The 17414-nt window shown below is 44.0% G+C and overlaps 1 protein-coding gene across 1 annotated transcript in view; it reads right to left on the bottom strand.

Moving 5' to 3' along the window:
- arap2 (ArfGAP with RhoGAP domain, ankyrin repeat and PH domain 2) overlaps positions 1–17414 on the bottom strand; it is a gene marked incomplete at both ends in the record, with an annotated part of 239703 nt that overhangs the window by 111530 nt on the left and 110759 nt on the right. The window contains 1 exon segment of the mRNA XM_080741531.1: positions 10044–10163. Within this exon segment, the coding sequence (XP_080597657.1) occupies positions 10044–10163 (120 nt within the window).

Here is a 17414-nt window from a genome sequence, read left to right as displayed (position 1 = left end):
AGACAACAATTATATGGCAACGAAGAATAGAATGTCTACTTTGCAACAGAAAAAGATTTCGTGTTTTTATCATGTTCTATTCATTAGCTAGAAGCTGCTGAATATGGCCTAAAAACAGCTCTTTGAGAACATAAAGCTGAGAAAAATGCATTTTTGTGAAGGAGACATTTTCAGGCAGAAATCTCTCTTTATCCTTTAGTGTTGGCAGTAACATCACACAGTAACATCACACCTATGCTCAGTGGTTGTTTACAAACAAATTCAAAAAAATAAAAACAAGTGCTTTTTACACACTTTTAGTGTGTAAGAGCAGTAGTAAGGAGCAGTGCAGAACATTGACACAGTGACATGAGATTCAGCCTGAATCCTGCTTCTGCTTTCAGGGTTCTTTTTAGGTTGAAGTACAGTACAAATGATTGATGAAAATGAAAATAAAATATAAAACAACATTTTAGACACTAGAACTCAATTGTAATACTGCAAATGGAAAAAGGTTGTGGCCTACCTGCACTTACACAGGCCTCAACCACTACATGTCTACAGAGTGTATATGTGTGCGTGCGTGCGTGCGGGTGTGTGCGTGCGTGGGTGTGTGCATGTGTGTGTGTGTGTGTGTGTGTGTGTGTGTGATACAATTATCCATAAATAATCGATATCCATAACCTGCTAGCCCATCAAGGAGGAATTCAACCGTCTCAAGCAGGGAAACAGATTCTCCACAGTAGGGTTTCATATTGAAACAGTAACCTGTACCTGAATCACAGAGAATATAAGATTTTATCCCATATTTCACACCCGCTTCTAATGCTATCATGCTGGTGCTCTCAAGTCCCAAGATCCAGTGGACTACCTGGAACTGTTAGATAACACAGGTCCAGATGCAAAGAGTGGTGACAGGATGTTCAAAATACGCCCAGTTCTAGATTATCTTGTCTCCAAATTCCGTGAACTGTACAAACCAAACCAAGATATTTCCATTGATAGGTACACTTTTATTCAAAGGGCGCCTACAAAGTGCAGCAGGTCCAGGGACTGCAGTGAATTCAATGTCTCTGGGGCTCCATTCTGTTCCACTCCAGCCAGGCTCCTCCGGAAGGGCTCCCCCGGGTCTGCTGAACTCTGCACCCCTACCCCTACACGAGCCCATGGTCGATCTGTAAATTATACAAATACATAATTACTACGAGTAAGCAGTGTTGTTTTTGACAGCAAATTTTGATTTTGTTTCAGTCGTAGTCTTTTGAATAAAAGACTACGACTGAAACGACTGAAACGACTGAAACCTAGCGGTCGCAATAAAATACATGAAAAATAGTACACCTCCAAGCTCACAACGCGTCACAGCAGAATGCGTGGAGGTTGGGGGCCTACTATTTTCATCAAAAGGCTGTTTTAGACATTTCAGCCCCTGCCTCTCTAACATTCTATACAGTATATACTAGTAATTATGTAAAAACAGAATTCATGGTCTGGAGAGGGCACTTTTTACAGATGGATAAAGGGCATGGGCTCAAGCCCCCTTTGATGTCTAAGTCTGATTTACAGAAAAAAGGTTTTTGTTCTTTACCTATCCTTGTCCTTGGACGACCACGATGTGGCAATGAAGAAGTAGGCTGTGCCGCACTTGACTCTTCTGAAATCACAGTAGTAAAATATAAACTAGTAAACATGATGTGCACAAAATGAAATCAATTATTTACACACCCAGCATGTCTCAGACCATGACATTATGATGTAAATGATAAAAGCATTGAACAAACAGATAGCTGTATCTACTCTAAAATGCTATAGAATTATACAAAATGCATCAGTTTTTGTTTTCTCCTTACCTCTATTACCTCCAAACGGTATAGACCTAAGAACACAAGGAGTCCCCGGCACCTCTCCATCCGACTCATCATCTAAAATCATAGCCAGGAAAATATCAAATAGTTTATATGTAAACAAATCAATTTACAATTTTGACATTAGCAAATATGAGTGACTTACAATAAGTTCATAATGTAATACATAAAATGCAGATATAGTAAATAGTTACCATGCATTTACTGTCACAGTGAAATGCCCTTTATATCCTGTATGTATATATAAAATGTCACAATGCAACATAGCTCTGTTTACACAAAGCTGTACTTCCTCCAACTGTATAGGCTATCTTCCCCATTTTCAACTGTTTTTATGTATAACACTTGCTTTGGCAATGTAAACTATATTTTCTCATGCCAATAAAGCTCCTTTGAATTGAATTGAATTGAATTGAAAGGCTACGGGTGTGCGGGTGTGCAGTACGATCACGCGCGTGCAACGCACACCGTACGTGCACGCGCGTGCACCGCACGTGCACCACACGTAAAAAGAAACCTCTCTCTCTCTCACACGCATCGTAGCCTACGCACGCACACACAAACTAAGCCACTAAATCCTAAAATCCCATCAAATAATCATAGTAGCTGGCTAAATGCTAACCTGTGCCGTGCACCGTACACTACATGCGGTACGTGCACGCGCGTAATAGGAAATCCACGTGTGTCCTGTGTAGCAAAAACAAACGCATATGCACTTGGATCCTAACTCTATGCTTGGATCAAGTTGCTGATCCGGTCCGGATACGGAAACGTTTCTTGCATGTAGTCTATGTGTGCGTGTAAATAACCGGATGCAGTAGGCGGGCTCTAGACCGGATCCCACTGGTGTATTCGCAATAGAGATCACGTCTGACCAGACCAGACTTTAGGCTTGTCAATCAAACTTCCTCACGGATGCAGTGGAAAGCCTGAAGCGATTCACATACAGTATACTATACATACATGCAGATGCACTGGATTTAAGTCTAAGTCTTACCACTCTGGACAGTAGAATCATGGCCATCGTCCAGTGAGTCTCTGCCTCTGTACGTCTGGCTGTTGAATGGGTGGCGGCGGTCACGGCGGGCGGTGGTCTACTGCGCCCGAGATGTGTGTCCACTGTGCCGTGCCAAACACCGGGATAACAGGAACTATCCATCCAGCGCGGGGGTCTCACTCTCAGGAACGAACGGCGGGGGTGTCAGGTATGGCGGGGGTCTCCGAGTCCATATCGGGATATCAGGAGGCTCTTGATGCACTTTTTGACCCGGTTCTTCACGACCAACGGCACCAAGAAATGGAATGTTTCTCTTCAAAGCCAACGGCTACACTACAGGAATCTTTTTCTCTTCTTCTTCATCATCATCATCATCACGACCACCACCAACATTCGTGGTGGGCGCTGCCTGGTCCTGGGTCACCAACGCGGGTAGGTTTGTAATCCTAATTCTAACAAAGTTTGTTGTCGAAACTTTCCTTCCGTGGATCTGCTGTGCGACCTCGGCCGTGGGGTGGTGGGGGATGGTCGCTTTGCTTCGGCGGATTGATACTGAGCAGGGCCTAGTACTTGGCCTAATACATCTCAATATTCTAGTACTGCTAAATACTACTACCTACTACAATTACTATACTACTAATACTATAAAACAACTGATTTCCGACAAAATGATCGCTTTTACCAACGTTTCTCTCTCTCTTTCTCTACTAACAGCCCGATGCATAAAACAATATAGTCCCTCAAGGCTAGCAGCTAGGCAGGCGCAGAGTCGCTCTGGGCAGGCGGAGCCAGGACAGTCTGTTTACTTTTTTTTTTTATGAACGGTTTCCGGCTGTCCTCAAAAGACCCCGACGACCAATTATAGATTCACAAGTTGCGCAAGGACCGCTTTTATCATAATCCATAAAAAACATCAAACGAACGAACGGCCGTATTGGCCGTCCTCACTCAATAAAATTGGGGCGAACAGGAACGTCCAAAGCAGTATAAGAGTTAAGTGGAATTCAAATCATTAAATGTTTCATTTTGTTTCAAACAAAACAAGATGTTATGTGACAGGCTCTTTGTAAGGTTCATTATGCAGTTGAGTTCCCTTTTCAGAAGACTGAAAGCACTTGGTGAAAGACAGGAGGATCAGTCCTCCTGTCCTTGCACTCTCTGGCACAAATAGACAAACCAGAACAACTCTGCAAAAGGTGCTCTTTGGAGTAGAGCAGACCCCTAGGGGGGTCCCCAGAGTTACTACAGGGGGTCCTCCAAATCTTTGTGTGATGGAAACTTATTTTTCTCCTTTTTTATATTAACCACTTGAACCCTAGTGTCCATATCTTGAGAACTTTAGCCAAAAATAGCAGATCTACAAGCTTACAACGCCTCGCGCTGCGAGACATTGTGAGCTTGTAGATCGGCTATTTTTTGGAAAAGAGCTTTGGTGTAGAGGGGAAAAAGAGCAGACTAAGTACAGAGTGAAAGGTCAAGTTTATTAAGTATTGACGGTTCAAGTGGTTAAATATCTGAAAACACAAATTGACATGAATCCAAAATACACTGATGATTGTGCTGTCAAACAGTGAAAATATATGGAATCTATGAACAGGTTGTGGGGGTCCCTGCTTCATCTCTCTCTCAACTAAGGGGTCCTTGGCCTGAAAACGTTGAAGACCCCTGGAGTAGAGGGTTAAAGCGTCGTTGTCAGGTGAAAACCTTTGCATATATCATTTTTAAGATGATTTAAACTAGTGAAAACAGCTGATCTACAAGCACACAACGTGCGCTTGTAGATCTGCTGTTTTCACTACTTTTGTGCGACAGCCTTGTATGATGAAGCAGAGCTTTACTTTGCGAAATAACGTACACATTTGATGCTTGGTGATACGAGGTTTCCACCCGACAACGACGATAGACATGTTGTACCTTAGGCAAAGAGAAGAAAAGAGATTTCTGGTTAAAAAGTAAAAGTAAAGTATTCAAAAGTACACATTATGAAGTACAGTCTTTTTAATATCCATAGCTAAATTGAACTTTTAAATATAACATGTATATTTCTTTTTTTAAATGGTGAAAATGTCTCATTTTCTCATTGTCTCAGATGTCTCCATCATCTCTGTAGTTCTTTAGCTCCTCTCCTTTGCCATGTTTTGCCCTCCACTCACCTCACCCCACCCCACCCCAACTCACCCCACCCCACCCACCACCACCCTATCTCCTCCTTCTCCACGCCTCTCTGTGGGAGATTCCCTGTTGCACGGAGGAGCAGTAGGAGACAAGTTAATCCACCCAAATTGGGCGCGCCATTTCTCTGCTGCCCCTATACCCATCTCAGAGAGTAACTTCTAACTCGCTCTCATTGCCCCCAGTAAGCACACACACGAGCGCACACACACACACACACACACACACACACACACACACACACACACACACACACACACACACACACACACACACACACACCACAGCCACAGAGAGAGAGAGAGAGAGAGAGAGAGAGCAACATTCACTCCTCCCAGAGCCTCACCAAAATGTACCCACCAAATTAATTCATGGCGTTAAGTCTGAATTTAGCTCCCCTCGGTGGCGGGCAGGGAAGTGCGGTGGATTGGGTCTCCTGATGATGATGATGGTGGGGAGAAAGAATCCCAAGTCTATACGAAGGCATGCGCCGAGTGCTTTTATTAAATCCTGAGCGCAAGCCTATGAATTATTAAGAGCTTGGGTGTATCTATAGACCATCAAACCATTAGCCTGGGAGCTAAAGGCATTCAGGAGCAAACTCAGAAATACCTCCTCTACCCACCCCCCTCCCCCCCACAAAGCCTCGCAAAGCCCCTGCAGCGGTTCCTTCGCGAGCGGCGAAGTTGGGAGTGTGTACAGTACAGTTTAAAACCCGGCCCCTCTGAATTTTTCAACAGCCGCCGCAACAGCTGAATCGCTAACTAACGTACAAAAGCCAAACTTGTGAGTCTTTCCATAATAGATGGAATAACTTGGGTGTCTGTGGGACGAAAATGTTACGGGACATGAGAGACAGAGAGATAGAGAGAGAAAGAGAGAGAGAGGTCATAACTTTTTTTTAAATTTTCGAGCCGGGCCGCCGGCCGTCATCTGTTTACACGGCCCGCGAGAGCGTCGCGCCGCCGATATTTGCCATCCACTCCAATGCAATCCAGGATCTTTAGAGCTCATTTTCTCTGTTCCATGCATATCCATGAGGTGTGCAAGGTTTAATCACGGCTAAATCGCCAAAAATAGGGCTTCTAAAATGCTTGGTAGCCAATAGCTAACTTCAAGCTAACTTCATTCTGTTCCTGTTCATGCACAAAGGAAAGTGTTCAGGCGCGTCATGGCTGCGCACGGCTTGTGCATATAGACGCCTTAATGGTCCACGTCACATTGATATAAACCAGTATGCGCACGCCGGTCGGCACCAAATGAACCCCACCGTTCATAGGATGCAATGGATGGCACTCGTGTTTAAAAATGCATTCCATCAAACTTTCAGATGCCGTTTTTCTCCCAGTGTGGAGGAAGAATGCTTAGGATTTTTACTGTAAATTCTCACTCTTGAAATATATAATCCTTAGTTTCTGTTGATTGTAAACAATAATAGCGATTCAAAACAGTTGTCCTTCAAACCCCACCTCTATTCACCGTCATCAGAACAGAGGGAGCGCTCCTCTTGATCACCCACCCGATCCACTGGATCACCAGAGCGTCTACTGCTCGCCCAGCTGCAGTCCATGAAGCCTAATTATGCTCCGTCCTGCGACGGTGTCGCGCGCAGAGCCGCAGACCTCCAAGCTCAGAAGGGTTGCATTGGTGACGCGATGTGAGTTTGTATATCAGCTACTCTTGACGCGGAATACCGTTGCGCAATGAAGTGTATGTCTCGATAAGGGCGCTCCCATGGGAGCACCTCACTAGCACACAAGAGGAGGTTGAATAACCAGTGCTCCCCAAAACAACAGGTTTGGGGATCTGTTGGGAATTGATTACATGATACAGTCAGCTGTGCATTCAGTCTCAATGTTTGTAAACAAATAATTGGTCTATACAGCGTATGTCTATGGTGGATTCTATGGCCATTGGGCGCCCTCTAGTGGTGATTCTGGGCACTGAAAGGGTTAACAGGGGCAAAATTAACACTTTTGCTGCCCCTTACTTTGAAGGGATGAATTTTCCTTGCTGCCGCGTCGCTTCCTCCATAGGCCTCCGCTCTTATTTTGAAGGTCCGGGCGGGAATTTGCGCCGATGTTTTTTCGCTGTAATTTCTACAACGTTTACCCCATCTAGTCACTTGACAGTGTGTTGAAATGAAAGTGTCATGGCGGCCTTGGGATCAAAATGTATTTTTTCGAGTAAATTAACTCTCTTTATTGAAAGATCAATGGAGGAGCTTCACTTCGCGTGCACGCCCAACATGCGTTGTAAACAAATCGCGGACATTACCGATGCACAAAGGTCTTTGGCATAACATAGTTGTGAAAAATATGTGACTATTATGTGCCACAACAACCACATGACTGTAAGTATCTGCATACTACTGACGTCGCTACCAAAGCAGGACAGCAGTTCCCACAAATGCAAATATATAAAATAAATCAGAACTGAAAAGAAAAACACTCTAGCTTAAGCTGTAAGCAAATAAGTTGAGAACCTGTACCTGCTAACCCCCCGGCTCCACCGGGCGCGGATGCAACTTAACTTTAACTAATACTTACATACTACAGTATGTTGGTGTCCAAACACATCAAAGAAAGGCATCCTACTCTGTCAGCAGAAAGACAATGATGATGTTCTTTCTGATCCTGAAAAATAAAAGTCACTAGAGATGCCATTCTAACATTGGCACATAGCAAATGCTGGTAGGGAAAGGTCATAATTTGTGAAACTAGTCCTCGATTAAGAATCATCCCAGGGCAGGCATGGATCAACACACTAAACCAGTTAACTGTAGTATCAATTAAATACAATCCAATGTGGGTCCATTTGGTTCCAATTGTACATTCCTAACTATGTATATCCAGTCTATAAGTATACATTATTGAGCATTCAAAGCAGCGTAATAAAGAGTGTTGGCGCTATTGCCACTTTGAAACTTTAAGTGAGTATTCCATTGAGCTTTACATGGATTGCTGTCCATCTTGCGGATAGCTGCCATGCCAACTAGAGAATGAAACGTGTTTCACAGCATTAACAGCCTAATCAATGATTGCTGCTGTTCATTCATGCATTTGATTTTCCATGGCCTCGCCTTTGGTAATGTGTTTTACAGAGTGTACAGCCATACAGCCTATACTTATATGAGAAAGCCTCACAGAACGGGCCCTGGTTCAGGGTGAGAGAGAGAGAGAGAAACCGAGATAGATAGAGTGCAATGAATACCGAAGATCTACTGTAGGTGGGGAGAGAAGGTTCTTGTCTCCCTCAAGATATTACACTCACATACACACACACCAGGCACGTGCACACATAGACATCAAAGGGGGCTTGAGCCCCTGCCCTTTTAACTGTCTGTAAAAAGTGCCCTCTCCAGACCAGTTTTTACTATGGTGAAAGAAATGCAAATGCCCTCGAATAGCCTCGTCCAAACTCTCCTGAACTAAAATACAGCGTCTTATGTTGAAAGAATTGCTCTCACTGTGTAGAAATCCATGGTGCTACGCCACAACTCCAGTATTGACTTGATTATGTTTAGTTCAGTGTGGTATCAAGCACCGTCTGCTATTTTCGATATTTTCACCAGAGGTCCTTTTTAGAAATTTCAGCCCCTGCCTCTCTAACATTTGCTGCACGTCCCTGACGCGCGCGCACACACGCACGCACGCACGCACGCACGCACGCACGCACGCACGCACGCACGCACACACACACACACACACACACACACACACACACACACACACACACACACACACACACACACACACACACACACACACACACACACACACACACACACACACACACACACACACACACACACACACACACACACACACACACACACACTTTTCCATCCACCATCGCCTCCCAATCACCTCCTCGTCCCAGAGGGAGCATCCACAGCCGACTCTGTCTCCTAATTACCCATGGGCCCCCAGCATCGCTCCAGCTGTTTGCCGGATTGGGACCGTTGTCGGAGCGGCAGGCAGACAAGAGGAGTTTGGAGGAAAAAAAACGGTACGTGATTAAAAGTTTTAAACAGCCTGGGAAGACGAGGAAAAGAGGAGGTTTTTAGGCGAGAGCCTGCCGGTGCCGTCTGGGAGCCGATGGGGGAAACACTCGGAGAGCTGTCTGCCACGGAGGTTTAGCGATGACGAGCGGGAGGTCGTGCTTGTTTTTTTAACCTCGGCTTTGATTCGCTCGGCGCTTCCGTTTGTACGGTTCAGCGGCGGGCCTTGTAGGAACATATTTCTACCTGACAACGATTCTCAAAAGACCCTGGCGCGGGAAAGCGTTTGAAGGACAGATTCATTGATCGCTTCGACTCGACTGTTTAGTCTGCGGATTAACCGATTGGTAGCTTGACAACTGACTGATTGACATTGATTAGTCGACTGGTGCTTAAAACCCGGAGTGAATGCCTGACAATTTGCTACTTTAAGCCATTTAGGCCTAGAAATATTGAATGCTTTTAACTATTGAAAATAGCAGATCTACAAGCTCACAGCACGGCACAGAGTGCCGCGCTGCGAGCTTGTAGATCTGCTATTTTTGAATATATCTATTTAAAAGCGTACTTTTGTAACTCAAATCTCTGCTTCTGGGGGGGTCCCTGGAACAACATATTTTGAGATGGGGCTCTGTGGTCCTTGACATGAAAAAGTTTGAGAACCGCTGATTTAGAGGAAGGATTTAGAAGTCGGGTCAAAGTGCGGGGTCAAGATATTCGAAGACTTTCAGACATGTTCACGATTTTTCCAAAACAGCAGATCTACAAGCTCTACAAGATCTACAAGTATAACTGCTATTTTTCAATAGTTAAAGCATTAAATAATGGTTAAAGTGGTTAAAATCTAACGCGACTCGGGCGCGTTCCCGGTATTTGAGGTTTAAGTGGGTGGCTAAAGGATTGATGGATTGATTAGGCTTACTGTGGTGCCGGCATAACTCTCTGTCACAGAGTGAATTGCGTGCATGTGCATGCAATTACACACCGTATGTACACGAACAACGCAAAGTAAAACGCGTTTACTCACCATCTCTTCCACGGCGCTCCAGCGTAGCCTTGGAGAGGCCAGGGGAGATGTACAGGAAGCCGTCCATGAAAGGGCGGGCATCAGACGGGGAGCTGTTCTCTGGCTCCAACTTGGGGAAATCTACCAGAAAGGAGACGAACAAGCAAGAACAGTCAATGTGTGCAGAAAAGAACGAAATCAGGGTTCCCACACATTTTAACCAATGAATTTCCAAAACCTTTCCAAAACTTTTCTAGAATATTTAACCCAATTTCCAGGCCTATATAACAACCATTCAGCGCAGTAACCAGTCTCTAACTCCTATGTGCAATGTCCAAAGACAGGCAGTGTAGCAAGAATAAAGCATAGAATGGTGAGACATTGAGATTGTAGAATGTTTTTGTCACATATTTAGGCTGCAATCATGCCCGTTCATTAACAAACTACTTATGTTACATATCTTGTACATGTTATACAAAATCAATAGCCAAAAACAATGCATGGACAAATATTTTTCCAGGACCTTCCAGGACCCTTGATCAATTCCAAAACCTTTCCAGAACTGGAAAAAAAGACCGTGGGAACCCTGCCAAATAAAGTAAAAGAGTCTGCAAGGTAACATCACTGTGTAGAAAGCTACCTATCAAGCATGAAAATGGAGTCCAGGCTTTTCAGAACACATAACAGACAGATGGATGGAGAGATGATAAATGGTGGTGGTTGAAATGCACTTAAGCTTGTGCTAAGCCATCTCTGTCCTTTTCCCCTATAACTGGATCCCTCAGCAAGAACACATGTAATTCAGTGGTTCTCAACCTTTTCAGGCTTGCGACACCCAAAATAATCATATTTTAACTGGGGACCCCCCACCCTGACGAGCACTAAGAGTTGAGGCATTACATTTTGTATAACATGGTTATATTGTGAGGCGATGTGACTTGTGATCATGTAGATCGGATATTTTCAAAAATTCTGCCTAATATTTATGTTGGTTTGTTTACTGTTGAGAGAGAAAACAATGTTGCACATTAAGTTACTTATCTGGGGACCCCCCAAAATAATTTGGGGACCCCCCCTGTTGGTCCTGACCTACAGGTTGAGAACCACTGGTTTAATTTACGGCTTTTTTTCCACATTCACACATTTCTGCTACAGTAGAAACAAACAGTAGATGCACAAGTGGTGGAATTAGGCATCATTGCACTGTATGTCTATTCAGCATGCAACCAATATAATACACTCAAGTCATTATCATCGCAACTTAAAGAATTTTTTTTTTTATCAAGACAACAAGTTTGTAAAATGTTGTATTTTATCTACGCAACATAAACAGATTGTAGTATTCTAAGTGGTGCTGAAAGCTGAAAGAATTGTCTTTTCTTTCCTTCTTTCTCTTTCCTTTTCCCCCTTTTGACACTAAAATGGTGAATTGTTTCAGAAAAGGTATTTTCGTCGCAATTGGGAACAACTGTTAAACTAAGCCATGGTTCAGTTACTCCCCCCAAATGTACGAGTGCTCGCTCTCCTCTCCACAATCTCTTTGCACATCGGTCTCATTTTTCTATCCCTTTTTTCTCTGGTCTGTCACGGTCTCTCTCTCTCTCTCTCTCTCTCCTCTCAGCCTTTCCAACTAGGTTTAAGAGCTCCCCACATTCAACCTTATCGTTTCCCAAATTCAATTAGCTCCAATTCTCAAGTTCACTTTTGTGCCGGAGCCAGGGCTCTCTATATCTGGTGAGATGTTATCGCCTCAACCTCGAGCCCTCCTCATCAAGCAAGGTAAAATAACTTTAATTTAAACCACTTTTAACTCATTTAGTGCCCATGAAATTAACGGATTATAAAGTCCACGATGCCAGTCTCAGGTTGGCATCACCCCCGTTATCTTATTTTGAAGGCCAGAAGTCCACAGCGCAAACACTTCCGGTCTGACGTCATCGCGTCCTGCGCCGGAACCGATCGTTGTCCACGTGGAGTTGTGTAATGGCGGACCGGGAGCTTTTATACATGTGTAACATAAGCGAGCATCTGCCTCCATCCTAGCTTCTAAAGTGTAGTTTTGAGATAATGGACATTAAAGATGAGATCCCCCGTCCACCTCAATGTTATGGATGGGACTATTTTGTGTTCGTGGAGCCGTGATGATGCGAAATCAGCGACGGATTTCGTCTCCGGACCTCCGGCCATTGTTCTCGGTAATGTATCCGCCGTTACAGTAATATATTACTTTTCACGAGTATACTCGGGATTGGCACCATGTGATACTCGAGTATTTTTCACGAGTCTTCTTGGGATTGGCACTATATGAGTTAATTGAAGTGACACTTCTACCTGTCGCAGAAACCGCAGCGCACAGGGGCATAATCTTCCCAAAAAAGAAAGAAACAATACGACTTCTTCAGGTTCCTTTGTTCTCTGTATGCAGGCTTTGCAACAGGCCAAAGTAAAGTGGCCAAGCAATATAAGTGTCCAACATGCATAAATGTGCATGTTGGACACTCAACCTGGTTCATCCTCCGAGGAACACAAATCCACTCGGCAACTTCCATGGCAATCCAAGCATCCCGTTTTGGGATCTTGTGTGCAAGTGGACATTTTAGCCAAGGGGTGGAAGGAAGCCCACAGAGGGGTCCCCCCAAAATCAGTGTGTGTTCATCCTCCAGGGAGAAAGAATGCTGAACATCACTCAAATTCCACAGAAATCCAGACAGTACATTCTCAAGATAATGTTGTTTGGGACCAAAAAAAGTGAGCAGGATGCATGTATCGACGTTGGCGCCCTCAGAGCACCGCCACGAGCAAAGGTCTAAAAAAGAATACGTGACTTCGCTATAATCCAGTAACACACTGAACTGCAACGAGGTGCAGCACATGGTCTCTGGGTGGTGAGGGGTGACTGCCAGGACATTATGGGCCCCATTTTCATCCATGCTAAACCATAAACTTCTTTGCCTTTTTAAATAGTTCAAATAGCTGATCTACAAGCTCACAACGTGTCGATGTAGATTGTCTATTTTTTCAAAATAGTTACAAAACTGTATGTCCAATCAAAGCAACGGCTGACAGGCTAAAAAAGGATCAGAAACAGTCAGTTATGCCATATAGCAGTGGTTCCCAAACAGGCTGTTTTCACTACTTCTTAAACATTTTGTTTTCTAATTCATGGAATATCTTAGAGTTTTCATTTATTTATAAATGAAATTACTAGCCTTTTTTACTATTAAAAAAATGTAAATCTTAGCTTTTTCGGGTAATGTTCTTTAATTATGTTTTGAAATAATAATGAAAAAACAATCTAGGAAACCAGAAAAATTAAAGGACCCATAAAAATGTGTCCGCAACCCACAAATGGGTCCCAACCCAGAGTTTGGGAACCGGTGGCTTATTAATAGTCTTTTTAGTTCAGCCTAGTCCCTCGCACACACGCACACGAACACGCACACGCACACACACACACACACACACACACACACACACACACACACATACACACGGACGCGGGCAGTGTAAACAGGCCAGTGGGGTAGCATCATGCCTCGGATCCAGACGCCCGCCTCAGTCGTAACAAGGGTGTGTGAGCCTCATAAACAGCCCCTCCGGGGCCCTGATAAAGCAGGACTCTATTAAGACGGGCCCTGTGACTGTGTGTCTGCGTCTGTGTCTGCGTCTGCGGGGGCGGCAGCTGAACAACGCTGGCCCTGTGCTGATTGGCCCAGTCCCAAGTGAGGGGATGTGGCATGACAGAGTGCTCAATTAGCCATCTGGTTGCCCACGGCAACGGTCACACTCTTCGCGCCGCCGTACCGGCTGAGTGCCTTCGCTGGACACCAGGGCAGTGGAGCCATCGGATGCACTGCATGTACACTCTCTGTAAATGGACGCATGCATGTGTGCATAGTGCAGTTGGGCCTCAATCCTTTTTGTCTCAGGTCAACCATGTTAAAAAAAAAGAAATTTCATCCACGGCACCCCTGAATGACATTGTTACTTTATAGAACCTTACATCTATCATGTCATATTACGCTACGATTCTTTTTTTTTTTTTTTTTATCTTCTCCCCACTAACACACAGTGCGTCACAGGGAATATCTGTTTCCATTAGGACAGATTGAAAATAACGTAATATCTGACATTTAACTACCCTATTCTGGGGGAACATTCACCAAAAATAGCCAATCTACAAGCTCAGAAAGCGCTAACAAACGTGACACATTGAGCCTGTAGATCAGCTATTTTAGGTGAAGAGATTTGGTGTAGATTGAAAAAGAACTTTATCAAATGATTCTGCATCAACCCTGGACCCGCTTTGAGAAGCCCTAGCATAGAGTCCATGGCAGCACAGCGATAAGTTAAGGCAAACGTACAATACATACAGATGCATGCACACAAAACATACTGCGTTGACGTCCATTGAACCCAATTGTAGACCCCAGCGGCGTATTCTTATGCTTGCGCATGTATTTTACCCTGCCTGCTGTTCCAGTTTTTTGGCCAGTAGGGTTGGCCGCTTCAACTTTCTACCGTGGATCTGGGGGCTTGGTGAACACGCAAAAGTGGATCCAGGAAGAATTGTTAAACCGTGTCTCGGGTGTAAAAAGTAGTACACACACACACAGACACACACACACACACACACACACACACACACACACACACACACACACACACACACACACACACACACACACACACACACACACACACACACACACACACACACAGTTTTGAATTACGGCCACATGTTCACACTAGCGAACAGGGGCATATAAAGCACCTAATTTTGTGCGGCTCACAGTGGCTGCATGCCCGTCACCTCCTGCCCTCTGCTCTGAGCCTGCAGATGTGTGTTGGTGTAGAACAGCAACAGCAACAAGCGTCCCCACCCAAACACCACCCAAACAGCCCTGCTGCCAGAACACTGCAGCGTCATTAACAACAGGCTGACATATGGAGCCAAGATGAAACGGGACCTCTGATTGTGTCTGTGCGTGCGTGCCTGCGTGCGTGCGTGCGTGCGTGCGTGCGTGTGTTACAGATTATTCTTTTGCATGCATGACATGTACTGTAAGGTGTATATGTACGTGTGTATGCTTATGTGTGTGTGTGTGTGTGTGTGCGTGCGTGCGTGTGTGCGCGTGCGTGCGTGTTTGTTTTTGCTTTTTTACTATCCACACAACGGTGTCTGAATGAATATTTAATGTGCATAGAGAATCAAGGCATCAGGGATGCTGGTGTGCAGTAACAAGGAAGCTCCTTGGCTCCTTCCCATCCCAAACCCACGGTGAGTCATTCCAGAAGGGACTGGGGGAGTCGTTGTAAAGACAAAGGCATTTCTCTCCAGCTTTACTTTTACACCGAGCAGGACGCCATGTCAACACACTGAACGTCAGTGGTAGAAGAAGTACTCTGATTCTTTACTTAAAGGAGTAGTTCACCCCTTTTCAACCTGTCTTCATATAATAGGTCCTCACTAATGTTCATGATAAAATATCACAATTTTTTTCTACTCAGTCCAAGTCTCCTAGGAGAGCTGTGGGAAGTTCAGAATCCATCGTCTTGTGACATCATCATTTTCCAAAAAAGAAATTTAATCAATATTTTTGAAAAAAAGAAAAAAAAAAGATTTTTATTATCGCGAGAACAATGGCTTCCACTTTAAAATTGCAACTTTTCAGGAATAGAAAGCCTGCAGTTTCTATAAGCTGGATTGGCAATCGATGATGTCACAAGACGATGGGTTTCTGACCTGCCCACAGCCCCCCTCTGAGAAAAAAAAAAGAAAAAAAAAAAGCTATTTTTGAGTGAGGACCAATTATATGAACATAGGTTGAAAAGTGGTGGAGTTCCCCTTTAAGTAAAAGTACCAATTCATGGGTTTCATTTGTAGTCCTATACACGGCCATGTTGAGGACAAACACAGGTGTTTCAAAGTATCTGACTGGCATAGAACTAATGTTCTACGCCAGGGGTTTTCAAAGTGGGTCACGGGGCAGGGGGTGCCGTGATGCCAGTCCAGGGGTGCCGTGAGATCATTTGATAATATTTGTAATTCATCAATATCACTACATCAATATCACTTCACTAGTAAAACAGACCTGATTTGCACTGTACCTGTTCATTTTCCATCTACGAAAACTCTCTTCACCAAACATAGCTGATCTACAAGCTCACAACGCGTCACAACGTGACGCGTTGTGAGCTTGTAGATCTGCTATTTTTGGTGAACCTTCCCCCCAGAATAGGTATGCTGGGGTTCAAGTGGTTAAACGTCAAGTTAAACGTCAACCTATAACGTTATTTTCTGTCAGTTCTGATGGAAACAGATATTTTTCCAATAGGATGTAAGATCCAAAACATTTACAGTGTAATTCAGGGGTGCCGTGGATGAAAAAGTGCCCTGAGTCAAAAAAGTTTGAAAACCCCTGTTCTACGCCAATCAGAACACCTGTGTTGGTCCTCAACATTGCCGTTGTATGAAACTGAATACATGAATACTGTAAATAATAATAATATTAAAAGTAACTTTGTAATTCAAAGTAAAAGGTGTCTTGAAGAAAAATAGATAAGTATTGGCATCACATAATTTTTCTCCAAAATAGCTGATCTACAAGCTAAGGTCATCATCATGATGCAGCGTGTTGGAAGCTTGTAAATTGTACATTTAAGTATAAAATGGTATACCGGTAATAATCTAAATCTAGAAATTAATTTTAGGAGTAAAAAAGATGACATGTGCTGGAGTCGGGTGGCGCAGTGGTAAAGACCCTGCCCACAACCACCACAGGAGTTGTGGGTTCAAATCCGATATGGGGGGATTTGGCTACTATAAATTAAAAAAATATATATAGCCTAATAATTACATGCTTGAGTAAAGTAAAAGTACCTCAGAAATGTACTTAAAGGGATAAGAAACCCCGCCTCTTTATTTGTTTTATCAGACTTGAGAATATGAAAAGATTTCTAAAATGTAGGCGTGGTTATCTGCCGTTGTGGGGGGGAGGGGGCGGAGTAATGCGTCTTCTATCAGAGAGAGACAGAGCGGTGCGCTCAGCACTGGGCACTGGTTGCTTTTCCATTTCGGATTTTTTTTTTAAAACCAGCCATTGGAGGTGTAAAAACTATAAAGATTCGGCAACTCCATGTTCTATAACCAATTTAAATGTGCAGGTATTTTACAAACAAGCTGTCGGAGCTTTTATCCATTACAAACTTTCTCCAGCTCTGGACCACGGAACCAGTGAAGAATGGACGATAGGCTAGCGCTATGGCTATTTGCTGTGTAGTGTGTGTGTGTGTGTGTGTGTGTGTGTGTGTGTGTGTGTGTCGTGACAGTGCGCGCACACACACGCCGTCCACACACGAAAACTAGCAGATCTACAAGCTCACAACGCG

This window comes from Nannobrachium achirus, assembly GCF_963921795.1.
Source record: "Nannobrachium achirus genome assembly, chromosome: 14".
Classification (NCBI taxonomy): Eukaryota; Metazoa; Chordata; class Actinopteri; order Myctophiformes; family Myctophidae; genus Nannobrachium; species Nannobrachium achirus.
This window is presented reverse-complemented; position numbering and strand designations above follow the sequence as displayed.